Source organism: Strix uralensis, chromosome 26 (assembly GCF_047716275.1).
Source record: "Strix uralensis isolate ZFMK-TIS-50842 chromosome 26, bStrUra1, whole genome shotgun sequence".
In the NCBI taxonomy this organism is placed as follows: Eukaryota; Metazoa; Chordata; class Aves; order Strigiformes; family Strigidae; genus Strix; species Strix uralensis.
In genome coordinates this window covers 3,700,811-3,727,552 of record NC_133997.1, presented here as the reverse complement: position 1 = coordinate 3,727,552, position 26,742 = coordinate 3,700,811, and the positions used below count along the sequence as shown (strand labels likewise).

General features: G+C 56.1%; 1 protein-coding gene across 1 annotated transcript; it reads right to left on the bottom strand.

Annotated features, from left to right (window-relative positions):
• Positions 1-83: 83 nt before the first annotated feature.
• On the bottom strand, positions 84-26,742 carry TECTA (tectorin alpha). Its single transcript, XM_074894769.1, has 23 exons — positions 26,679-26,742; positions 23,572-23,705; positions 22,149-22,436; positions 18,476-18,613; positions 17,773-17,938; positions 14,911-15,323; positions 14,043-14,613; positions 12,876-13,468; positions 11,812-12,385; positions 10,060-10,670; positions 9,176-9,737; positions 7,785-7,984; positions 5,856-6,239; positions 4,905-5,191; positions 4,533-4,813; positions 4,263-4,373; positions 3,711-3,913; positions 2,823-2,986; positions 2,418-2,666; positions 2,123-2,285; positions 1,814-1,901; positions 1,124-1,240; positions 84-933 (listed from the first exon to the last, which is right to left on the bottom strand). The coding sequence occupies exons 1-23, from the start codon at positions 26,740-26,742 to the stop codon at positions 833-835; spliced, it is 6,462 nt and encodes a 2,153-aa protein (XP_074750870.1). The 3' UTR covers positions 84-832.

Genomic DNA, 26,742 nt, shown 5'->3' with positions numbered 1-26,742 from the left:
CCATTTCACAGAGTACAAACACAAGACAAGACACCAACACAGACAGCCCCCCCACACCCACTGGCCCCCCCAAGGCTGCTCTCGACTCTCCCACCTGGCACCCCAACGCTGCCCTGTGCCTGTGGGCCCCAACCTTGCTCTTTCCCTCAAAAAAACTCCCGTATCACAGCACCAAACACAGGAGGGAACTCCATCCCTCACTTCTCTGGCTCCGGCTCCTGCCCACCAGAAAGCACCTCTTTACAAACACTGGGACTGGCTTGTCACCACCGCAGTGCGCTAACAGGCTTCCCAGAACCCCAGGGATGAACTTGGCCATCTGCTGCACGCCTCAACGACCTCTGCTCTGGAGAGCCAGAGGGTGACACGCTCCTGAGGCATCACGACATCTGACGATGATGATGTGCCACTCCAGCCCACGACCCGTGCTGCAACACCTACCTCTGACCGAGTCTGTGCGCTCACAAGACACGGAGAGTGGCTCCCGAGGTCACCTACAGTGCATGCTACAAGGGAAAGCCTGGGAAAAAGCTGCAAAAAAACACCTCAAGTCCCACATCGATGCCAGAAACCTGCAAAAAAACCCTCCCAAGTCCCACACTGATGCCGGCAAACATCCATCTCTGCCTCGCCGTCACTGGTGCTGCACCTGCCTCATGCCACCTTCACATCCAGGTCTGTGTCTGATCTCTCTTCAGGTCAAGTCCCTCTCTTGCCTCCACGCAGCAGGACGGGGCGGCAGCAGCTTGGCCACTGTGGGGGTGCTGTCTCCTACCCTACAAAGACTCAGGCTGACGTGAGAACAGTACTTGGCTGGGCGGCGGAGCCGCGCCTACGAGGTCGGGTCCCGCAGAGCTGAGCGCAGCCACAGCCACAGCTGGGCCACCACCAGAACGGTCGCTTGGGCACGGTGCTCCCCTGAAGAGCTGGAGGCTGCCAACACAACAAGATCCACGTGAGCTGGGGCCCCGGCACACACGCAACGGGCAACTCCCTCCTACCTGCGACATGCCGCACATTCCGGCCCCCTTCCCCACACCGCTCACCTCTACAGCCCCTCGGCTCAGGTGTGGAAACCCCCCACTACGCTCGCCCCGACTCTTGTGCTGCCCCCGGTACTTGCCCCTGCAGCTCTTGCCATCCCCTTGCAGCGTCCCCGTCACGCAGCTGCACAGGGGTCCATCCGCCCGGCTCGTGCAGATCTGCTCGCAGCCCCCGTTGTCCTCACACCAGTCCGATCCTGGGCACAAAGAGCAAAGGAAGACACCTGAGAGATGCTCCCAGACCCAAGCTCCCATCCGTGGCTGCTTAAGACCCACATTCCCACAGTCCCTGCTACAACCCATGAGAGCACACCCATCACCTGCCAGGCATGCCCTCACCTCACATGCAGTGTGGGGACGATGCTAGGACCCAGCTAGACCCCAAAGCAGCACCTAGTCTGATGCTCACAACCCTCCAGGGACCTCTCGGGAGCACCCACAGCACAGGGCCACATGGCCAGAAGCGGAGCGCCCCACGCCACCCCACCATCTCCTATGTGACCACCCACAGAGCCCTAGGAACACACATCCCTGAGCAAGGCAGACCCCCAACGTGGCCCACATGCGCACCCATCCAACTAGCACCCACGCACCCTCTGCCCTCACCTTCCGGCAGCAAAATCCCCCCTGCTTGTCCCGATTCCCACCCAAAGGAACAGCCTCTCCCCACAGGACACACGCACACACACTCCCTCGCCCCAGTGCCCCAGGATCTCACCACACCCAGGCACTGCCCCACGGCAGCCTTCCTTGGGGTTGTACACACTTACGCTTCCTCCGAATAGGCCCCACCGAGATGATCTGCTCCTTGGACTCCGCAGCGAATGCACTGGCCATCCTCGTGTGCTGAGGGCAGTTCTATGTGGGGATAAAAGCCCCCTCTGTCACTCTTGGGCCCCTTCTGCACCCCTCTGTCCAGCCCTGCTCTCCCAGTGCCTAGAGGGACACGCAACCCTCCCGGCCTCGCCCCCGGGGCTACATCTCCAGCCACCTCTCTGCACCAGGTTGACTGGACTTGCCGCGCTCTGTTGGAGCCCTGCAAAGCGAGCAACCTGCCCCTCGGCACTTGCCCCACTTACTATTTTGCAGGAATATTTCTCCGAATCGCAGAGCGAGACAGCACAGTGGAGGTGAACTTCGTCATAATCCCCGATGAACTTGAAGACGGTGACATGGAAGCGACATGTCAGTGACACCCCGTTCTCCTCTATGCCAATGGTGTTGTCCTTCATGTTTTGGCACCTGCACGAAGCATTGATGCTCGCCCCAGTCCTCCCGTGACCAGGACTCGCCCCTGTCCCTGTAAGGCCCCTCGCCCTGGGTCCCACGGCAGCACGCTTCGATCCCGCCGTGCCACATCCCGTGGTCACTCACCCTCCCTCGATGATGAAGTAGCGCAGCTTGTCATTGCTGTCCCGCGAGGGGGTCGCGTAGCACTTGTTCAGCATCAGGATCAAGTGGTTGGAATCAGCCCCAACGACAAAGACCCCCACGTAGAGCACGTCCCGGGTGGTGAGCACCACCTCGCCCTGCCTGTATGGGTGCTTGTAGGACGAGTTCTTGTACAGGGCCATCTTGGTCGTGAAGCTCCCTTCCTGCGTTGGCACCGTCAGGTTAATCACGCTAATGATGACAAAAAAAAATACTGTCTTGGATGGAGGAAAGGCTACAAACCCCCAACATGGCACTTTGCTTTGGACCCTCGCCGCCTTGCCCTCCGCCTGGGCGCTCCCACACCTGTGCAACAGGAGCGGCTGTGCAGCCCACCCCGTCTCCTACCTGAGCATCGGCCGCACGACCGAATCCAGGGAGATCTTGATGTCCAGCTCGTAGGCGCAGGAAAACTCCACGTTGATGGTCCGGTCCCGGGTGATGATGTTGCCCGTGTTGTTCGCGCTCTCGATCCACACTGTGTTCTTGTACACTATGTGCGTGCTGTTCGACTGCAGAAGGAACGCAGGGCGTCGCTCGAGACCAGCCGTCTCCGCTCCCCTGCTCCTAAGGAGCACCTCAGCCCCTGAACAAGCCATGTGACACCGAGGGCCCCGCTGGCCTCTGCCACCTCTGGCCAGAAAAGGTACGGTACAGTGGGGCGAGGAACCACTGGGCAGCATCCTTACTCTGCAGGACCTGCCTCTGTTTTCTCCAACACCCACCCAATAGAAGCGCCTCTGAGCATTGTTCAACTGACACGTGCCCCCACCCCACCACCAGTGTTGAGCTGGGCTGCCACAGATGACTGCCCGTCTGGCGTGAAGCCATGCTGCCTCGATGCCCCCCATGCCACCAAGTTCCTCACATACATAACAGCTCAGAATACAGAGATGCTCTCCTCAGCCTCCCAACTACTCCTCTGTCTCCTCCTGCATCCTCTGGATGAGGACACCAGTCAGTGAGGCGACAGCAACCCTGTGCCAAAAGATTGTGCACTACAAAGTCTGCCCGCAACCTACTTCCCAAGCGCCAGCTGCCCTGATCGACAGTCAGAGCTATGTGTGTGTCCCAGGAACCAGCTGACTCTTGTTTCTCTTTTGCTCCATCAAGCCACCTCCGAAAGGCACGCCCCCCCCGCCTCCTCTGCCCTCACATTCGCACGAATGAGAAGACACCCAAGATGAACTGCCTGGCCTCTGCTCCCAGCCGCGCGTGGTCCGTGCCCTGGCTCACCTGCACCAAGTTGCCACAGTTGCCTTTGGTGTTGTTGATCTGGAAGGAGATGAAGTCCTCCCCTTCGATACCAGGGCAGTGGCGGTCGTTGACCCGCACCCCCTCGCGCTCAAAGCCCAGCTGGAACAGCTTGCACTTTGAAATGGACACTTCCATTTGGGCGGCTTTGCAGGTCACCTCCGCATCAATGATGTCATGGGTGGCTAGAGGAGAAGATGAGGCAACTTCAGATCGCCACAAATGGCACCCAGGGTGCCGGCCCAACCAGCCCTCCTCCCCACCACCAGAAACGGGCTGGGATCATCTCCTGCGGCCCATCCAATGTCCCTGCTGCTCCAAGTGCCCCCAAGCCAGAGATACCCATAACACCTGCTCCAGGAAACCTGCTCCCTGCTCCTGTCCTGGACCACGCATGGTCACAAAACCCCGTCTTGGCAGAGGTCCTGACCCTCAGCACCTCCCTTCCCTTCCTGAAGCCCCAGCGGTACGACAGCCTAACGCGCACCCACGCCACTCGGCGCTGACCCTGTGGCCAGGATGCAGAGGACTCACTGTTCCCGTAGGGCGGGGGCTCGATGCAGCCGCACAGCTCCCCGCCGTTGTCCAGCTCGCAGCTGCGGTTGGGGCAGTCGGCACCCACGCAGGGATCTTCCACCACTCCTGCTAAACAGCACAAGACAGAGCACAAACAAGATCTTTACCCTCGGAGCGCAGGGCAGGCACCTCCGACCGCCGTGGGCCACCCCCACACCAGTAGTCCCTCTCCCCCTCTCCCAGTGGGACACAGCTCCCCTCGACCCAGATGGCCCCCGGCTCTCTTACAGCAATTCTCCTTCTCGATCCACTCAGTGCCCAGGATGCCGAAGGTGCGACAGGCCTCGCCGTAGGCAGCCAGCGAGCCGCACAGCTGGACCTTCTTGTGGTTGTAGCAGCCATCCAGAAAGCAGGACTCGTAAAAGGGCAGGGGGTCCAGGAGGCCGTAGCAGGGCTGGAAGAAGCCTTTCATATCCGTCAGCTTCAGGCAGTAGCTGTCACTCTGCAGGTCCTGGATCTGGACGTTGTCGCAGGAGGCGGCGTACTGCGAGTACTGCAGCTCGTTGCAGCTGTGGGCACCGGACACGTCGCGGGGGCTCCCGTCGCGGCCGGCCCCGCTCCCGCTCCCGCCCGGTGGGGAAGGGCCGTCCGACCGCTCACCTCTTCTGCATGCCGTTGGTCTTCCAGCTCTGCGCCAGCACCACGCTGCTGACCGCCGGCTTCCCCCGCAGCGTCGCGTAGTCGTCCGTCTGGTCACCGTTGAAGTTGCCGCAGAGGCCGCACACCTTGTTCTGCAGCCGCTCCCCGATGACGATTTTGATGACGTTGAAACCGTTGTAGCGGATCTGGATGTCAGGGCTGGAGTCGATGACCAAGAAGCCCTCCTGGCTGAAGATCTTCGTGGAAAGCCCCGTGACGAAGGGGATGCTCACATGGCTGCCGTTCACCTGGCACAGGAGGGGATGCAAGGCTGACGTCCCTCCTGTCCCCTCCGCCTATGGATGTGAGCACGAGCCACCCGCAAACGGCTCCACGTCTGCCTCCCCCTATCCCAGCCATGAAAACCCACCACCTTGTCTTTGGCAGGGGCTGGCATATCCTTCTCCTCCTCCTTCCAGCCTGATGGATGGCTCCGAGCACATGGCCTCCCTTAAATGCCCGCAAAGGGAACCCTACTCACGTGCAGAGGCTCTAGCATGGGACTCGTCGCTCAGCAGGAAGAGCCACAGACGGTGCCCTTCAGAGACCGAGCGACACCGCAGCGATAGCCAGCCCTCCATACCCCTCTGCTCAAAAGGGCAGCTTCGCCCACACCACTGAGAGCTGGATGGATACGTGGCTACAAACTCCTGGGCTGTGGACGGCCCTCCCTCCTGCCAGCCCTCTCCTGCTGGCTGGCATCCCTCCCCAAAGCCTGACGGATGATGGCCACATCCTTCACCCTGCTGCTGCCTTGACCAGGATGCAAAGCCACCAACAGAGCCTTCCGGGGCCCTCGCAGAGACCATCATGCGGCCCCACATGCCATCCTCCTCTGCCTGGGAGCCCGTGTCCTGCCACCCAGCCCATGGTCCCGCTCTGGAGGGGGAGGACACCCCGACAAGACCTTACTTTGACAGTATTCCTGTCGTTGATAAGGATCTGCTCCTCGTTGATGTAGAAGTACACGGGGGAGATGACGGTGAGGTTGGGTGAGGACCACTTGTCAAAGTTGATGATGAGCTGGAAGGAGAAGTCGGGCAGCTTCTGGCAGATGGTGGAGAGGACGAAGGCGCAATTGGCGGGGAAGCGGAGGAAGGCCCCGTCGAAGGTGCGGAAGACGCCGCCACCCGCTGCCAGGCAGAAGGAGCTCCTGGTGCTGAAGCAGCCGCGGACACCGTTGCGCAGGGCACACTCCTCGTCCGACTTGCAGTGCCGCGGGTCACACTGGATGAGGTTGCGCCGGAAGCAGCGGCACCGGCGGGTGCAGTCTCCGTTCCAGAAGAGCTGCTTGGGCTGAAAGAGGGACCCGTCACTGGCCAGCAGGGCCAGGGAACCCTGCCCTACCCTCTGCGGACGCTTGGGCCAAGGTTTATGCCCCTCTGCCACACAGCAAGCGAGAGCGGGCAATGAGGACAGAGGAAAAGGTGCAGAGAACACACTGGCAGCTTGCACCTACCTTGCAACATCTCTGCTACCCACAGGCACAAGGCAACTGCATGTTTCCACTGTCACCACAATCTCCCCCGCCTCTTGTACACACGCAAACAACACGGTGTGCTAAATACCTCCTTGACCTCTTTCTTGTGCCCTGTCAGCCACCAATCCAGCTGCTAGGGTCCCCATATGACAGTGCCCCAATAGTGGTTCCTTATGGGTGCGGAGCTTGCCAAAGACACTTTATGCAGAACAGATTCACCCAGAGAAAATACAGCCCACTATAATACGAGGGATGCCACCATCACAACACCCTGTTGAATCAAACTCCCAAGTAACATCCAGTAGCTACAAATAAGTAAATTCCATGTGAAAGAGTAAATCCGTCTCATGCGGAATATCTAGAACAGCGTGGTCATACAGTACTAGACTTGGGCACTTGTCAAAGCCAGTCTTCCCAGTCGCCACCCTTTCTTTCCTCCCTCTGCCAGTTCCCTCCCATGCCTCCCTGGCACCTGAGTCAGTCACTCTCACCCAAAAAACCACGTGACGATTTTGCCAGACAGAAAGACTTGCTACATAGCACACCGTAGGAGGATGTCCCTCTCCTCTCTACCCCCAGTACCCCCTGGAGCCATGAGAGCCCTGTGCTGCCACTGCATCATCCCTACCCTCACCAACAGCCATGGTTTCCACCACCAGTGTGATCGTGGGCTCTCACCTTGTGGAGTCTTACCAACTCCACTTTTCTAGGAGATATTATTCTCATGGGCTCTCAGATCGAGGTTTCCTTGCTCTATGCCAGCCTTCCTCACACCAGAGCTCCAAAAGAATGGCTGTGAGAGACTCAGGCTGAAAACAAGACTGGTGTGGGAGAGGCAACCTGACCTGAGTGCATGACGGTGGTCAGATCAGAGCTGGACCCCAGCCCCAACACAGGGACTTCTCCAGCAGGAGCGACAGTAACATGCTCTGCAGCTCAGAGGAGGAGCTGGGACACCGCAGGACAGCTTGGCCTCAGCAGACATCCCACAGGCCGTGGCCAGGGTTTCGCTACAGAGCCCGCTTCGCCTCTCTCTGCCTCCGCTTGATGCATGTCTCCCGCTCTGCCCCTTGTTCCCTGCTCACTCTTGCTTGGTGCAAAACCACCAGGCTTCAGAGAAATCCCCAAGCGTGGCCGTGGACCAGCAGACACGCGTGATGCTGATGAAGGAGAGGATCTGTCCCTCCAGGTCCTGCGGAGTGCTCACTCTGACTGAGGCTGTGACCCTGCAAACGGGCCCAGTGCAACACCCGGTACCGGCCCAGCCTGGCCTCCGTCCCCACTCAGGGCACGACACTCTGCCCAGAAATATCAGAAAGAGGGCGGGAGAAAGCCCTGAGAGAAGGACGGGGGTGGTGTACCTCATAGTATTTGCCGTCGGAGTAGCAGCCGCAGTTGTGGGGAAGGATGCAGCTCTTGCCGTTGAGGACGTACCCAGGGTCACACTGGCACCCCTCCACACAGTAGTGGCTGCAGTCGCTCTTCAGCCGGATGGCAGCGCATCGGGGCTGGCACAGGGACACACAGCTCTCATAGTGGCTGTTGGGGGGACAGCTGATGGCTGTGACATTACCAGAGGACAAAACGGATGTAGATTAGCTCCCCAGACAAAACCAACCTGGTGGCCAGCCACACATGGGGCCATAATCCCCACCCCTGGTGTCCCTGGGCAGTTAACTCCCCCGCCAGTGTGGTCCCTGCCATGGACCATGTCACCCAGAGAGGTACCTGGAGCTCCCAGGCACACAACTGAAGGGGAAAGGCAGCCTTCGTCCTATGCCGCTTGCCAACTGCCTAGTCCAAGATGAGCAACACTTCTCCGTTACTCACCCCTCTCTCTGAGCTCCTGCACGCCAGTTTCCCGAGAGCCCTTTCCCCGTGCTCCCTGCTCTCCCACAAACAAGCCTGCTCATTGACACCAGACTAACATCCTCCTGTGGGAGGGATGCCCGTGCTGGCCCTGGGACCTTTCAGGCAGCGTACAGAGCCTCCGTGCTCTCCGTGTGGGGACGTATTTCAGGGGATGTGTTTTTGCTGGGCCGTTGGAGCATGAAGCCTGTGAGGGATGCTGCCCGTGCTCCCCATTTCAGGCCTAGCATTCAGGATGCCGGTCGGTGACCTCGCCGCCCCTGCCCTGCAAGAGCGGTGCCTTCTGAGCCATGAGTTTGCTCGTTAGAAGGGAGAACGACATAAATTTAATTTTCAGTCTTGTTAGCAAAGACAATTACTTCCCATCTGATTCACCAGATAGATCGACTGCCAGAGAGGCTTGCGGCCCCCATCCTTGGGAGCCTAATTGAACATTGCTTTGTAATCTTATTGACAAGAGCATGCGGCTTCATTAGAGCAAACACGTACTCCTGGCTTTGAAGCCGACTAATATAATGCCTGTTTAAACAATGGAGGGATGGGTGATACCTTCTGAACTTGAGGCTTCTCCCTTTCCATCCCTGCTCCCGCTATGCCACATGCAGTTCATAATAACTCCAAGAGAACATAGTGCCCCAGACCTCATCCCACACCTCCCCTTTATCCAGCAGGAAAGGAGGGGATGCCCAGGGCCATCTCTGGGCGCTGACTGTGGGGACTCGGGACGTGTCTGGGTCAATGGCCTGGAGGCAGCAGGTGCCCACTGGTGCTCTGTGTGGTGCTCTGCTACCTCTCTACAGGGTGAGCTCCAGCAAGTGTTACGGTGGACGATCCCAGGAATCGCCTCGAGAGAATAAGGACCCGGAGGTAGGGTGGCACTTACAGCACGAGGTGAAGTTCCTCCAGCCGGTAATGGCAATGCCCTGTGTTTGGCATGTGCTGGCATAATTCTGCAGCCAGCTGCAGGCCGTTTGCATGGCTCCCCCATCAACACAGGTGTCAAAGAGGCAGTTCTTGTAGAAGAAGCTGGGGCTGATCTTGCTGTGGCATTTGGCGAAGACGCCGCTTTGGCTTGGAATGAGGCTGCAGAGCTGCTGGGGTTTCCAGAAGCCTTCCACCTTCCCACAGGCAGGGCAGCGGTCACCGCAGCCCACGCGGCAGAAGGCATCCCGCTTTGCCCAGCTCTGGACGAAGTCAGCGACGCTGGCAGCCGGCGTGCCACCCACAGTCACCAGGTCATCCTCGGGGTTGCCGTTGTAGCGGCCGCAGAGGCCGTAGGTCAGGTTCTGGAAGCTGCGTGGGACCGTGACAGAGAGGAAGGTCTTCCAGTCGTACACCACCTTCAGCCCAAAGTCTGTCTCGACCACGATGTGAAAGCCAAAGGCAAAGATGTTCACTTTGCCCTGGCCCAGCTTCAGGGGCAGGTAGAGACGCTCATCGTTGATCTGCAGGGGAAGAAAACAAGACGCACCGTGAGCGGGAATGATGATCGGAGCTGCCGCAGGAGGACACAAATGAGGGTGGCTCGGCAATCCCGGAGCAAGGTCCCTACTGGCCTCACCTCTACATCCAAAACAAGGCAGCCAAAATGGAAGCCCCCTCCAAAAGTTGTGCATGGCAGCACCCCAGGGATGAGCCCAAGCATACACACGTCCCGACCCTTGGAAAACCTTGCGAGCCATAAGGCCTCATGCCTAGGGAATCGCTCCACGGTTTGGGAGCCATGGCAGGGAGAAATAACCGCGGCCCTCATGGCCCTGCACTCACCAGCACGGTATATTTGTAGGCACGATGAATTACGATGTTGTAATTAAAGACCTCCACTTCAACTTGTTTCACCCACAGGGCCAGAGAGGTGTCCCGGTCCTCATTCTTGGCTGTGACGGTGAATGCTGGGAAAGTGTCCGAGCGCTCTTCCATCGGCCGAGCGATCGTGGTGCACAGGACCAATGCACAGCTGCTCTGAAAGTCGAAAGAGTAGCCGTCAAAAGTCAGGTAGTGTCCGTAGCCGGAGATGATGCAGGAGGCATCAGTGCGGACGTGGCAGTAGTAGAGGCCGTTCTCCTCCAGACAGTACTCATCATCCTTGCAGGAGACGTTCTCGCAGTACACGCTGTTGTCAGAGCCGTTGCAGTAGCAGAGGAAGTGGCAGGAGATGTCCATCCAAAAGGTCTGGTTGGTGGCCAGCTGGCGCCCCTCAAAATTGCAGCCGCACTCACGACGGGGAACACAGCGGGTGCCACGAAGGGCAAAGCCCTCGTCACACTGGCAGCCCTCTGCGCACGTGTCCACGCAGACGGGGCCCGTGGCCAGGGTCTCGCAGGTCTCCACACAGCTCATGCACTCCTCGAAATGGCTGTTCTCCGGGCAGGAGAGAGCTGCAAGGCCAACAAACACAGAGCGTGAGTTCCTAGCTCTGGCAGCCCCAGGGCAGCACAGGGTGGGGGAACAGGCAAAAGGTGGGAACAGGGTAAGCAGCGACTGATTCGAGGGAAAAAAGCAAGAGGGGACACAGTCCCAGCACCGTGCTGGCCACCAGATTTTCCCATCCCCTTTGCAATCCCTTTTCCTCTGGGCCACCACCCTCCTCACATCACAGCTCTGTCCCGCCACGTGCAGAGCGACACCTCCTCCCACTATTTCAGAGGGTACGAGGCCAAGGCTCCCGAACAGATGCATCCCTCAAACCTCTGTGGTGGAGATGGGGGCTGCCTCCCCGGCACGTACTGGGGATTTTTCACATTCGCTTCTGAATTATGAATGTTTTCCCATCAACGGCAAGTTTATAGCGACAGCTAAAAACAAGTGTTATTCAAATTATCCTCTGGTGGTGGTGTACAGCACTGTCAGACACCATCTGCAGCTCTGGAATGCTCCTACACCACATCATAAAACTCCTGATGCCTCCTGAAATGCCACCCTGAAATCACTTCACCGGGGAATCTGTCTCTGCCGGCACGAGCGCCTCTTAGAAACCAAGGCAGTGCCTTACCTTCGGCTCGTGAAACATTGCATTCCTACTGCGATTCCCCTTTCCCTTCCATAAGCTACGCGGGAGAGCACTTCGTATGCACCCGCCCCCCTCATGGCAGAAAGCTCAACGGGGCACAGCTCTTCCGATGGCAAAGCCGATCTGTGGTTGACCAGTAGGGAAGAGAGTAGGAAAATTGCCCCAGGTTGCCAGTGTTTAGGTACCTCTGCCCCTACCCCTTCGTAGGACTTTGGAAATCTAATGCTGCCGTTGGTGCCGTCAGGTCAGGGCCCCCCTCTCAAACGGCTCTTGTGCTGTTGAGTGTCTTCCAGCCCGGCCACAGAGGAGCACCCTGTGGGTAAGGGGAACCCACCAGAGATGAGAGAGGAGGTGGGGCAAAGAGAGCCCATACTTTTTGGTGTCCCCCAAGAAAAGCTGTTCTACCTCTGTACACTGCAAGCTCCTGACAAAAAGACTCTGCCCAAAGTCAGTGGGGTCTTCGAACCCTTCTCCCCATCCTGAGTATTTAAAAGCTTTGGCGGACTCACGGCAAAAACTGTGGCTCCTCCACTGGCCAATGTCCACCTCGGCATTCTTGCAGGCAGTGGCATAGCGTGCCACCGAGTCGCACAGCTCCGACAGGTTGCCCCCGCTCTGGCACAGACGGAAGAGGCATGTCCTGTAGTAGGCCGAGACATTGACCACACTGTGGCATTCCAGGAAGGAGCTGTTGGTGGGGTCGTTGATGATGCCACAGTTGGAGCGGCTCCTGTAGGACTTGAGCAGCTCTGAGTCGTTGTTGCAAGCCTTGAGGAGGTCTCCGCACTCCCCGTTGCAGATCTCGTCAAACGTGGTCCAGCTCTCCAGGAAGAGCTCCAGGTTATCCGTGCACTTGCCCTGGGGCAGGCAGAACTCGTCGCTGGCGTTGCCGTTGAAGAAGCCGCACAGGCCCCCAGTGCAGTTGAAGTAGGCGGTGGAGAGGCGAATCTCCAGGAGGCCTGAATCGTAGTAGCCAATAGCCAGGAGCCCCTCCAACTCCAGCATGGTGCCATTGTCACTACGGTAGATTTCCAGGCGGCCGGAACGGTGGAAATAGGGCAGCTCCGCATCATAACCATTCACCTACAAGTAACAAGCAGATCGAGACACTTCACGGAGGGCAATACCACTTTGCACGGCTGTTCCTGTCTGCACTGCAGAGTATGCTAAACTCTTCCTGACCTGGACCCACCCTTCAAGGCCCAGAACCTTTGAGTGAGGGCGTACAGCTGTTTCCTTGCTTTCTGCCCCGCAAAGGATGTTTTTCCAGGCAAAAAACAAGTTGCGGGAGACAACTGCAAAGTCAGGAAAGTCTCCAGAACTGACTCAGCAAGCAAACGGGAATAACGGTGCTGTGACAACAACTTTGCAGGCACCTAAAGGGCCTCCACACAGTGACTGCCCATGTGGGTTTTCTCCAAGTGCCACCGTGGTGCCTGAGGCCCTGACTTGGGGGAACAGTCCAGGGCCACAGACCCACGAGCCCTTCTCCAAAGGGACAGTGAATCATACCACAAGCCACCGCCTCGCACCCCCATGCTGGAGTGGGCCACCCTGATGGCAGAACATTTACCTTGACCTCCATCAGGCCAATGCCTCCAATCTTCACCTCTTGGCCAACTGCCTGGATCCGCACGACACGTGGCCCATTGGGAGCAGATCCGGGCTTCTTTTGGCTGATGTCCACCTCGATGAAGTCCGGTCTCTCCGGGCAGGTTTTGAGCAGCGTGTAGGAGAGCTCCAGCGGATAGGGGAAGGTGACGCCATCAAACGTCTGCAGCACCTGGTTCTGCCCCACCAAACACAGGGTCTCCCGCTTGGGGTAGCAGCCCCGGTAGCCATTCTCAATGGCACAGACCTCTCCTTTGGGACAGGTGGTGTTAAAGCACTTGGCCTCCCCGCCGTCCTCACACTGGCACTCCACTGTACAGTCTGCTGCTGCCCAGAAAGACTCCCCGATGGCATAGTACCGGCCGTCCACATCGCAGCCACACTTCTGGACAGGGACGCAGCGGTCCGTGCTGAGGACATGGCCCTCGTTGCATTCGCAGCCCTCGGCACAAGGGGAGGCACAGGCCAGTGGGGCCGTGAGGTCTGAACACGTGGCAGGGCAGCTGCTGGCACATACCGAGTAGTGGCTGAGCTCCGGGCACCGCACGGCTGCCGCTGTGGGTGCAGAGGGGAGACAAACAACAGGACCACCACGTTATGGCACGGTTGGGGGCCAATTACTTCTTTCCCATTGACTCACAGCAGAGACAACACAAGTGACCCGGGAGGCCAGCTTGACGGTAGAATTGGCCCCTCCCTTTCCCTCCTGTGCCTCCCCAGCCATTCCTCTCATGCAAGCAATAGCTTCTCCAAAGCAGCTCCAGAGCCATTAAGCTGCCCGCAGCTATTTAATGCCTCAAGCAAGGAGGGTGGGCGAGAAGCATGCCATCAGCCAGCCCCTGTTCTGCTTCAGCCTCCATCTCTTACCACGGCAGCTGACCGTCTGCAGAGCAATGTGGAGCTCCTGCCTTGTGCCCAATTCATGCCGCCCTTTTGCTGGCGCAAGAGTCTGATGCCGTGGAGAGGAGAGACTGATCGGCTCTCACCTGACTCCCTCGGCCCCGGGCAACTCCCTCCCCTGGATTTCTGCCCTCTCATTCCACGCACTGCTTGACACATGGGCAGACCCCTGAAATCACTCCCCTTCTCCAGAGGGGAAGGCTCCCGGCATGAGCACGTAAACGCTTACCGCATCCCGTCTGGGCACGCCACTCTCCCACCGAGATGCCCAGAGCCTGGCACACCGCGGCGTACGCCTGGATGGCTTGGCACAGGCCGGTGCCGTTATCCCGCGTGCTGCAGAGGTCGTAGACGCAGCTGTGGATGAAGGCGGTGGGGTCCATGACGGTGCTGCACTCCCACAGCGGCCCGCCGCTCTTGTTGATGAAGCCGCAGTATTCGGAGGTGAAATAGAGAGACTCAGTGGCAGCGTCACAGAGGCTGCAGTTGTCCAAGCAGCCGGGAGAGCATTTCCTCTCAGGGTGCGGCACGCGCCAGCTCTCGCCCAGGTCTGGCACAGACATGGCCAACCTCCCATCCGAGCGGAGGGTATCGTCCTCGGGGTCTTTATTGTAATTCCCGCACAGACCGCACGTGGCGTTGATGTACGAGCCCGGAACGGAGATGGAGGCATAGTGTTGTCCATCGTAGGTCACTAGCAGGCCAAAGTCAGTCTCCAGGGCTGTGGACAAGCCGCTTTGGTAGACTTTTATTGCACCCAGCTCCAGGGAGACAGGTAGGGACACCACCAAGTCATCCACCTGCAGGAACAACACCAGGACTGAGACGGCACATGAAATAACAGAGCTCTCATACTGAGAAATGGGCAGGAGCCGTACAGCCCCACTGTGGAGCCTTAGGGTTAAGGATATGCACAGAAGGACATCTGTTGGTAAACAACAGGCATTTGCCACCATGCCCGTCACCCGTGCCCGTTCCCCAAGGGATGCACAGCGCCCAGAAGCGCCATCCCATGCTCCCAGGCCTACCATCGTGGTCTCGCTGCCGCTTCAGATGAACCAACCTGGCAAGTTCTCCACTGCCAGCGGGGCTCTTACCTTCGCTTTCCCAAAGCTGTCCTTGGGGAGGACGATCTTGTGTGAGTAGACCTCCACAAAAATATCCCTCAGCCAGGAGACGGAGGAGCCGCCTCGATTCTCGTTCTTGGCCTCCACGTTGAAGTAGGGCAGCTGGGAGCCTGGCCAGCACTGCCTGGCGAGGAGGTAGGAGCAGGAACCCTGGAAGTGAAAGAGGAAGCCGTCGAAGGTGTGGTAATGTGGATCTCCGAACACCACGCAGGTGCTGCTCTCCACCGGCACGCACTGGAAGAACTTGGTCTTCAGCTCGCATGCTTCAAAGGGGCCACAAGCCATCTCCTGGCAGAGGATCTCGTTGTTGAAGTCCAGGCAGCGGCACTTGGTGGTGCAGTTGGCGTTGTCCCAGAAGATCTCCCCTTGACGGAGAAACTGTCCTAGAAAGACATAAACCCACGTTACGTGAGTTCTCTAAACAGAGGAACACGCTCTAACTGCACCGCGTCAGTCCTCAGAGGGAGCCGACAGCCCTTCCATCGAGACTGCCACCAAAGCGTCCTACTGGGCTTCGCAGCTGCTTTCTTTGCGCAGACTCCGGGTAGGAGCCACCCAGCAAAGCGCTGCGATCAGAAGATTCGTTTTCAACGTACGGTGTGTCCCCTCCGAGTCCTCCCGGCGCCACAAGACCATTGGATGGTGTGAGCGCTGTCATGACTCTGGGGTTGGTGCCGCACTGCACAGACTGACTAACTTGAAGGCTATTCCTTCCATTTTGGACACCCACCACCCATATTCTGCTTCAGTATTGCAGGACACAAGAGCCATTTGGCTATTTTCTCAAGGCGAAAGTCCACTGGTAAAGCTCAGGCCTTTTGGAGGCCATTTCCAGCACTGTCACTGTACTTGCACCATCCTTCAGCTTTGCTGCCACCTCCACAATTCCTCCGTTCACATAACTATGCTGGTTGAAGAGTGATTCCACCATCGATGGCCCAGAAGCAATTCACTTCCATTCAGAAAGTGCTCATAGTAGTTATGAAACCAAAGAGCTGTTGATAAGTAATTTCCACACCATACACCAGAGACGATGGGAAATGATGAGTGATTGCACAGCAAGAGACTGAGCAGACTTGTTACACGGCGGTACTATAAAGGGAGGCAGGTTTGTCTGGCGAGAGACGCGAGAGGCAGAGAGAAGACGGGAGAACAAGGGTGGCAAATACCCGTGAGAGTTTCCCTCTCCTCCATATGGCCATCTTTCACACTTCTCAGGCGCGTGGCTTCTGCCATGCACACTGCCTGAATTTACCTCTCCTAAACTTTTTGTTCTCTTCCCTGCCTCCTACAAAAAAAGCTATTTTCCACTTCCCTGCTACAAACATCTCCTCTTAGCAAGCCCCACTTGCAAAGGCTCATGCACTAATGGTCCTTGTGCGGGGGGTTTTGGGCAATCGAGTGCCATTAGGCACTGTGGGCCCCCTCGTCTCCGACGCCTCGTGCTGCATCTCCTCTCATGGAGGGTGACCGGTTGTCCACCGTGAAATGCAAATCCAGTGGCAGGATCTACCCACGCTGCCACCATCCCCTGCAAAGCCGAGACTGGCTTTCAGCCCCTTTGCAAAGTCCAGCCTTTCTTCCTGAGGTCGGCAGCTGGAAGTTGGCTGGAGTGGTTGGACCCAAAACCTCTGCTGGGGCTGCAAGAGCCTCGGAGTCTCATGAGCCTTCTTTGGTACAGCCCTAAACCAGGACATAAAGAAGCCACGTGTCTCAGAGCAGCGACATCTCCAGTGTCCATCGGCAAGTGACAACTCTCTCTTGCTAGAAAGACTCGCGGAGCACAGTGGACGCTCCTGACAGTTTTTATTTATCAAATGGTAAGGCAGTAATCTCTCTGCAGCAGAGTCCCTGTGCAGTCACTGCGTGTGTTTATTAATCCCCTTCTATCCCCACACTGCCGGTGACACATGCACACACACTGTAACTGGTGCAGAGGCATGGCATTTGTCCTGCCCAGAAAACCTGCTATTCCTCCTGCAGAAACAAGGGAAATGGGACCACACCATCAGCTTTCCTACTCTGGGGGCAAGAGGAAATTGCTGTCGCCAGGTCTTTCCCGTTGCCACCGCCAGCATCACAGAAAAGAATCGAGACGACAGCTTGGTGGCATTCTATTCCTGCAAAACACTTGAGCTCCATCCACCCTTGACTTTGGGTTAGGGTTCTGCTTCTGGGCCACAGAAAGTGAGGCTTACAGCAACACCATGCTACTGAAACCCCAGGAAGGAAAAAAACCCAGCACCAATGACAGTTTCACTCACTGGTGGTTGAAAGCAACTTCGAGAGCAGAGAAGACTCCCAAGTATTTCTGGACCCATCTCAGTCTTCTCAGAGCTACAAAGTCAGCCCTCATCCACACTGAGAATCTGCTGCAAACACTCCTTGTAAGCTGGGTCTGGCTGGCTGTGAGCGTGCTGACATCCCCCCAGGAGAGGCAACGCCAACCAGGACAAAGGGCAAACAACGGCTGATGACACTTCTTCGCATACACCGCCGAGGATGCTCTCCCGCTGAACAAGACATGCCCACGCTGACACGAATGACAAAGCTCTCTGTCTGCTCTTCAATGCTTTTACGGCGGGAAGACTGACAATTATTGCTGGAAGTTGGGCGACAACTTTGTGGCTGCGTGCAACAACTTGGAGACCCAAACCCTGCTTGAGTGTTCCTGTCCCCGCAGCTGCAGCTCGAGGGGACGCCTTGGCAAAAACACAAATCGCACAGCAGCCCAGAGCAGTCAGGCACCTCTCCACCAGTGTCCCAACAGTGTTACCTTTTGTTACACTGCACCCCAAAACTTGAGAAAAAGCAATGCTGTTTCCCCCTTACCTCTCAGGCTGCAGCCATTGGCTGGATCTATTTCTCTGCCATCTATTTTGAAAGCCCAGCGCCCGGGGACGTTAACGTTAGTTGATTCTTCGATATTGACTATGTCTGGGGTTCTGGAGCCCGGGATGCTGAAGAAGTTGGTGATATTTCCACCATTGAAGCCGGCCTAAAACAGAGAGAGAGCAAATGTCATCACACGTCTTTGCTACAGGAAAGCGATGCTGCATTTCTGCACTTCTCTGTTCCCCTCAGTAACTCCTGAGTGTATCTTCTTTAGTTTTAAAGTCTCTTTTCAGGGATTTCAGTTTTCAGGTAGTTTGGATGTGAGTGAAAAGCTCAACAGGTACTACAAGCAGTAGGGATGTATATTTACACATTTATGTACTATAGATACGTATGTATGTACATATAGATCTATGGGTGTATGTATTGAGTGGCCGAGATAAAGCGAGGAAGCAAGGGAGGGAGACTCCCCATCTGCGGGGAACCTCACCCCTCTCGGGCAGATGGACTGGCTGCGGCACCACTGCCAGCACCAAATTTTGGAGTGCTCATCCCGCTATACCCAGCAGTGGGCTTGCATGGCCAGTGCTGGGGACGTTGAGGGACCAAGTGGTACGAGCGAGCACGGATACGTTGGGAAAGCTACAGGCAGCCATTCAAGAGCTCAACAGAGATGGGGATATGGGAGCGAGAGCCTCACCTGGGCCATCACCCCACCGAGACCGGTCAGGGGGTCCCCTCCACTGGCTGTCCCCGTGGTCCAACTGATTTCGTGGTAGTTAAATATGGCAAAAGATGACACTCCATCTGTGATCAGGACAGCTTGGAAAGTGTTTACCTGTTGAAAACCATGAGCACATTCACAAGGTGAGACTGCTTTTCTCGCACTGCTTGGCTGCCCTTCTGCCACGTCCACCTCTGGCCCAGGCGAGACGCGGGAGCCTCGCGGCGAAGAGCGGCAGAAGCCGAACGAGACCTGAAATACGCTCGCCCTCGCTGCCACAACTCCACCAGCTCCCATCCCTGCCGTCACCTCCACCTGGGAGGACGACAAGACTTTCTCCGATCCAGCTTAATGCCAATAGATGGCAGCACGAGAATAAGCTCGCAGGGAAAAAGCAATCGGCAGGATTTGGTTTGTTATGACCTGTTATCTTCCATTACCCTATCTTAGCTTTATTCCTCGCTGCGTTATCTTACCCGGTTCCCTTCCGCATTCATATCCTACAATACTGTTAACAGTGGATTACGTCCAAGTCAGCCATGTATATTATGAGCTTTGCTTGGCTGCCAAATCTGCTGCTCATGTTCTTCCTTTCACTTGAAATGACTCTGCATTTCCAGCCCCCCAAACTCCAGATGCATTCAAGCGACTACCAGCTCAGTCCCCAGGCAGGAAGGGAGCGCTCTGCAGCCAGCAAGGGCAGCACAGTCCCGAGCTCTTCCCTTCTACAGTTGTGCAGAAGGACAGAAGAAGCCTCTCCCCTTGAGACATCCCCTCTGTCCATGCAGATCCAGCAGCACAGGTCATCACTGGAACTTACAGTCAATCATTTTTCTCAGCTTTCTGCATTTTCCTGTCCTTCCCCATCCCTGCCCATCCTAGACCACTCTATGCCAGGACCGTGCCGTGATGAACCGCTCCTCCTGCCTCTGAGCGAGCAGGATTTTATCAGGGGACAAATCTTGGGATGCCCCTCTTTTAATTATTCAAGAGCAATACTAAGAGCCCGGCTACCTGGGCACTGCAAACCATGAAGGAAACTGTCAGGTGATACAGGAAAGCACCTTGACTGAACCATCTCACGCTAGGAAGCGATAGGGCTTGCCCTGCCAGCCACCCCGAGAGGGCTGAGCCGCTCCACATTAACAACAGGTCACATCTGCGGCTGAACGGAGAAGGGAAGATGCCAGGGCCGAGGGGTGGGGGTCACTTTGCACCACTTTACATTCCCTTCCAGCAAACCCGCTAGTTTGGTGCTGCGGTGAGCACAAATGCCTGAAGATTGAGGAGGGGGCCCCAGGGCTGCACTTACTACTTGCACGCCACAAGGGATGTCACTTCCAAGGCGCATTAGGCTCCTGCCATGAGAAATGTTGAAAATGGAGGCGAAGCAGCCTGTACAAGCTGTCAGGGAGAGTGAGAGGTGTGGGCAGAGCTGCCTCACGGCGGCTGCAAACAGCACAATTCACACCAGGGCAAGCAGGAGAGCAAGCTAACGGGAAGCCACCGTTTCCACTCCTGCATCCTTTCCCTGGGACTCTGCCTCCTGCGTCTGGTTTCCTCTCCACCGCCTCGGCACACTTGCTCACCTTTGCCAAGTCTTTTCCCACACAACCGTGAGATCAGAAGGCACTAACACCTAAAGGCAATATCACTTTGATAGTGCAACAACGGCTCTTTGATGGAGCAACAAACCCCGCTCTGCTCAGGTGCCTCTTGGAGGGTGATGGGAGCTGACCTGGTACCGGGAGGTTGGAGATGTCAGGCACTCCTTGTTAGGAGCACTTACATCGGGTGTCATCGAGAGACAGTAACCGCAGCGTCCCCGAGGCTGCTTTCACAAAATTGTTTTCTGCAGCTTTTCTGCATTGCGATGAATTTCCTGCTTAAGTTGCATCGTGCTATTCCACATGCCAACCCAGAGCCCTGGCCGCTATTGAGCAGGAAGGCTGCTCTATAACAAAATAAATTGCATTGTGTTGCAAATGTAATTCTTCAGGCAATACACGAATCTCTATATTGCTTGCTGTCTGCAAATATATATATATATATATGTGGGTTTTTTTATTCTGCAAGCGCTGCCAGGACTGGCAAAAAATATGCATTAAATCTCAAGCCTCTCTAACAAATGGAAAAGAGCTGAACTGTTTGTCAGAGCCAGCTCCTCGAGACAGAAGCAGCCAGCTTTTGGCACTGACAGTACACAGGCTAATCTAAAACAACCCTTTCCCCAAACAATAGCAGGGATCCCTTGCTCGCTATCTACGCCTCGAGCTTCTGCACGGGCCCTACCAGCAACGTGTCAGCAGTCTGGCATGGACCTCCCGATGTCAGCTGCGGTCACAGCTCATGTATTAACCAGATATTTAAAAGCTGTTCATGCCCTCAAAAACATCACACCACTGTCCCCATCCTCTAAGATACGACTTGCACGTTTATGGAAATAGAGCTACCACGGTGGAGTTACTAGTGTGAGTCTCTGGTCAGTCTGGATCGGTCTCCCCTTGCAGGCAGGTCAGTTGTCATCACAAAAAAGCTGTCAGTGTTCCCTTTGGTTTTCCCCTTCCTATTTCAATGTCCACACAGGATTTCAGAGCGGCTGTTCAACCCTTTTCTACAAGATGCCCTGGCTGCTCTCTTGGATTAGTGTTGCAGAGAGAGCATTGCAGTCTCTGCCACAGAAAATGCCATCACAATTTGAAACAAAAAGGGGTTTTTGCCAAATAAATACAAATTAAAGCTTCCATTTTCTCTTTCCTGTCTCCAACTCCTTGGAGAGTAGATTACTTCCAAAACTTAATTTACCGCAGATTCCTGAGGTAGAGCCTTTTCTGCCAGAGCAGTCCTCCCTCCTCGCAGAGGCAAGGAGCAAATAACCACCTTAGCTTCATTTCCAAGCTGCCGTGGCCTTGCAAGGCAAGCTCAGGGTGCAAAACCAAGCAGACTTGCATTGAACCCCGGGTAGATGTGAGCGGTGGGGAGGGAAGGGCAAGTTACAAAATCCAGCCTCAAGAGGGTGACCAAGAAGAAGGGAGCACGGAGCAGAGGATTAAGGCTGGCCAGCCAGACAATGAAGGGCTTCCCTCCGCCTCCACAGCCTGCTCTTTCCATCACCCCACTGCCACGAACTCTCTTTCCCCTGTGTTAGGCAGCTCCCTCCCTCTTCCCGAGGCTGAGCGTGGGACCAGTTTAACTTCATCTCCTTTATAAAGGCCTTTCTTCCGAGGTGCCTGCAGCCCCCTGCACCAACAGCTCTGTTTTACCACTGCGGAAGCACAGGCGAAGTGAAGGTCGTGTATCACAGCACAGAGGAAAAATGAAATCTGCATCTAACAAAAAATAACCACACTATGGTCAAGCTGAAAACTCCTAACTGGTGTTGGAGCCTCGTTTAGATGTGCTGCCTACAAACACTGAAGAGGCGATGCTTTCCGTGGAGATCTGAGAGCAGAGAGCGAGGCTCATACGGGCTCCCACGGGAGGGAACGAAAGGACCGTGGTGCTCATCTGCCTGAAGGGGAACTGGGGAGCGGGAACACAAAGAGACTCACTCAATTTTATGCACAAAGGCCAGGACAGTTATATATATACAGACATATACTCAACCATCAAACACCACCCGTCAAGAAGCACAGCTGATCGCTCTTACTGGAGTCGTGCTGCTTCCTCCGTAGAAAGTGACTTCCTCCCAGGTGACGATGAAGATCCAGATGGCAGAGAAAGAAGACATGTCTTTGAAGTGCTTGCGGATGTCTTTGGAGGCTCTCCTCAGCAGCTCGGGGTCTGTGCTCTCCCTGTAGTAGATTTCCCCCCGGATGCCGTTGTGTACATCCGCCCAGAAAGGCGCGATGAAGGCCCGGCCGTCTGTCAGGGGGAAGGCTTCTGGCGTGAACTGGCTGACAAGCGCGTTGAAGGAAATCACGCCGTTGTTGTTGACCTGCACAGAGACCCGCTTTCATTTGAGCAAGCCTTTGTAGGTAGCAGAAAACTGCTGGTTTATCAGAAAACGTGGGGTAAGCTACTTTGAGCAGAAGGTGGCTTATTAGAATGACAGCCTGTGAGACAGCCTGACCGTCTAGGCAGAGATTCATCCTACCGGTAGTGGCCAAAAGCTGAGTGCAGGAAGCTCCAAGTGGGACAAAACCCTGAAAAGTCTGCAAAACAGGGCTCCTATGGGCCAACACAGGAGAGGCACCCATCAGAGTGGGGTGGGACCCAGCTCATCTGGGACCCTGCTTTGGGTCCCGGGTTTACCCAGCCTTTGGGGAGCAGGTCTGTAGCACCAAGAGACCTGGTTGTGTGACACAGGTGGCCGCACAGCACGAGGGCTCCCAGGCAAAAAAGCTAAAGCATCGGGCCTGCTGCCTTTGGCTTTGTCCTCTGTGACAGATCCTGGGGCTCCCCAAAAGCAGCGTGACACAGACAGCCTCCCTGGAGTCTGCTGAAGATGCTCCCCAAAACGACAATTAATTTTACAAAGCGTGGAGAACGAGTGGCCCTGCTGTCCTGGATGCTGAAATCTCCCACCACACAAGGGTTCGAAACCCCGCGGGGTTACAGCTTTCCCAGTACTGCCGTGTACAAATATGAGCTGGCCAGGCAGGGGAACAAAGGAGTCTTTGCCTTAGCCCTGCCGGAGGAGCCGGTGTCCCCTTTGCCAGGCGTTTGCTGTGCCATCACCTGGGAACGGCAGCAGCCTGTCCTTGTCTCAGGCACCTACATACGGGTCCAAACCATTGCCCTTTTTTAATGCCTGCGGGTCTCTGTATGTTCTTGTTTCTTGTCATGTAACAGGAATAATGTTCCTTGTGTCAAGGCCTTAGCTTTGCTGTACCATTTAATCACCTACAAAGAAAATTTATTGCCTTTTATAATCCTTCCCCATGAACATTAGCCCATTAAATATACCTTTGACTTTCTTAATCATAAAACCTATCAGTTCATGAAATCTAAGAACTTGTCAGGTAGGTGCTAATAAATCTTCCAATTCCTGACGACGGGGAGAGCGCGTTTAAAATGCAGCTGCTAATGGCAAGGAAAAGAATAAAGAGAAGCTCTGCTTCTCCACTTACATAAATGCTTCTGTACGGGGCTCCAAAAAAGATGAATGGGACGGAGATCTTGATCTCAGGAGAGCTTCCATCATCAACTTTGGGCGTTTTTGTGTCGTTCTGCCAGAAAGGATACAGACTCGCCATCGTGTGAGCTGGAAGGAGAGGGAGAAGTGAGTCCTTATGGCAATGGCAGGACCAGTCCTGGCTTCAGAGAGGCCACAGCGGGGGCCCCAGGGTTGTCTATCCCCAAATATTGGCCTCCTGTGTGAAATAGCTGCCTTGCCCTCACCTCCTTCCCCGGTGCAGACATGCCAGGGATGCTGAAGGTCTGCTGGCCACCAGCTTGTGCCTCAGCCATGCGAGGCTTCGGGACCGGGCTGAAACTCCACGCTGAGTGCTTGAGGTGGCAGCCTGACAGTGACTAGTCAAACCAGTACTTGGCCACGATGCCACGTTCTGCACTGGGGCCGCTGAGGAGAGCGGCACCAAAACCCAGCATTGCCAGCAGCCAAAAATTGTCTCAAGCCTGGGCAGAGGTGCTTCAGAGAGCATCATCCAAGGGTTATTTAGGGCAGCAGCAAAGTGGCCACAAGATGTGCATAGAACGTGCAGCTGCACATTTTGCTTTCCATGTGACTGTGATCAAGTCATAATGCCTATGTCTTGGCTTCACACCAGGACAAGGACAACAGGTCTGTCCCCCCCTGCTGCAGGATGGGCAGGACTTGCTGTTTCAGATGGTGAAGTGGCTCAGGTGCCTGAGGACCAAACAGCTCCACAACCGATCCCCAGAGCCAGGCTGCTGGCAGCGGCCACCTTCCTCCTTCCAGCACCGCAGAGCAGCCCCGGGTGTCATGGACCTGCCAGAGCCCCACTGCTCCTGGTGCTGAGTTACAGCCCAAAGTGTCATGGCTGCTTCAACATTTCCTGGTAAAATCAGGTTTCCTGCTAAAAGGCACTGCCGGTGAACATAACAGTCTCTCCTAAAAATATTTGAGAAAACAGTTTTGACGTGTTTCAATACAAGCCTGACACTTTCTACCAGGCTAAAATCCATCAGCTCCAGTTGCAGGCCGGCACTTCTGGCCCTAGGGCACGTGTCCTTTCCTGTTCCAGCCCCTGCCAGATCTCTGCTGTCATCTCATGCTCTGTTTCTTCCAGTTACCTACTGGTGTGGCTCCTCACAGAGCAGAGGGGGATTTTGCTGGGTTTTCCTCCCCCTCCTCTCCTCTTTGATGTAGAAAAGCAGCGCCCTGTCCTCGTGACATTCAACTTTGGCCGACATGAGTCACTGGGCTCTGAACAATCCCGGCTCTGTTCGCCTGGATTCAGGACGTGCTTTTATTTCCTAGGCCCTACTCTGCGCTGTTCAGAGGCCTCCAGCTGAGGACGGCTTGTTCTGCGCCCCACCGTTATGGATGCAGGAGGGGCTTTCGCTGCTGCCTGAGCTGGGGGATGCTCTCTCCTAGCCCCCCTGAGGGTGCTCCCTGCTCAGAACTGCCTCGGAGAAGGGAGAGTTGCCATCTGACCTGTCTTCACAGGCTCAACTGGTCCAAATCTCCTTGGGGAAAAGGAGACAAGGAAAAGCCTGGCCAAACCCACTGGCACCCTGACTGCCTAAGACACACGCGTGTGGCCCGAGTGGGAGGCAGCGTGTGACGGTGCCTGAGCCGTGAGCCTGGTTTCACAGATATATCCAAAGGGCCACAGCCTGGTTTCACAGATATATCCTGGCTGCCAGGTAGTAGAACAAGTCGTTTCACAGCTGTTACGCACCTGACAAGTTATTACAGCTGAGGCATAGCTACGAGACACGGACTATACTTCTTTTTTAAACAGGAAACTCAGCAAAAACCTCTCGATGGCAGCTTCTTTAGCACTACTAGTGCGACACTAGCATACCGTTGCATGCATCACCTCGTCCAGCCAAGCAGCCCAGCAGGCCCCGCTGATCGGGATTTTTGCCTCAGTGGCACTTCCCGCGGGTGAACGGGTGGCCTCATGTCCCACAGGAGGAAAAAGAGCCACAGCTTTTGCCTGAGCTGTCCTCAGCCTGATGGCAACTCAGCAGCTGACCAGGGAAACAACTTCCAGATTTCCCAATTCTCCAGCTCTAGGTTCCCTTCCTAGAGGTCCTCAAGCTGGCCACACGTAGTACCAGCCACGCGGTGCACATCTGCCATGTTACCAGGCTACAGAGGCTTTCCCTTCCCATACCAGCTCTGCTTGCCCTTCTTCAAGTTGAAACACGACAAAGATTAATTACTCCACGAGACTAGTGAGCTGCTCCTGTGCTTTTCAACGTCATAAAAAACCCACAGCTTGGAAGGGGTCCCTGAATGCTGGCTGGTCTCACCTCCTGCCCAAATCCAGGCTGACCCCACGGTCAGAGCAGGTTGCTCGAGGCCTCATCCAGCCCAGGTGTGACCACCACCTCTTCATAAAACAAAATGCACCACAAGAAATGGGGTGTAAGCACAGGGAGAGGCTTCCTGCTGCAGGCTGGGCCTTCCTCCCTTGGCGCCCCATGGGAACCTCACCACCCGCAAACCATGAGGTTTTGCTATCGCTCACCCAATTTGCCCTTTACTGGACGGAGGTTGGTCAGCCTGCTCTGCAGTCCTAACATCAGAAATTTGTCAAACTCCTATTTCATAGTGACCGGCCAGACCCTCACCACCTCTGGAACGCCCCATGTGCGCACACACAGCCCTGTAAAGGACCTATGCACACGTATGTAAAACGCTCACCGAGCTCAACACCACCTGTGCCCTGTACATCCTGCCGGCTTTGCCAGCTTCTCATTTAACATAAATCATCGTCATTTCGCTGCTCACAACAAAGTGAGGGCCATTCCGCAGGCCGCCGATCCATCTCCCGCGGCGCGAGCTGTCACTCGAAGGCGCACCCATCTCCCCGCTCAGCGCTCACCCTTAGAATCGGCGGTTCCTCCCTCGCCATGGGAAACACTAAGTTCACCCTGGTTCTTGTCCGTGCTCCAGCCAAGGGGCTGGGCGTGTTTTCCAGGCTCTGCATGTTTCTGGGGTCCCTGGGCACAGCACTGCTCCAAGGTGAACGCTTTCCCAGCACAGCTGACGAGGATGGCTTCCCAGTGAGATACTCACCTCGCTGCCGCGCAGTTATCACCAAAAGGGCCACCCAGGGTCCGAGAAACGATCGCTTGTTCAT

What these genes read in the sequence shown, in the direction of transcription:
- TECTA (XM_074894769.1), bottom strand. Translation starts at nt 26,742, where the DNA reads ATGAACAAGCGATCGTTTCTCGGACCCTGGGTGGCCCTTTTGGTGATA. An exon ending in GAGGAGCCACAGTTTTTGCC is followed by an intron (nt 10,671 to 11,811) that starts GTGAGTCCGCCA and finishes TTGGCCTTGCAG; the next exon opens with CTCTCTCCTGCCCGGAGAAC. An exon ending in GAGGAACTTCACCTCGTGCT is followed by an intron (nt 7,985 to 9,175) that starts GTAAGTGCCACC and finishes GTAATGTCACAG; the next exon opens with CCATCAGCTGTCCCCCCAAC.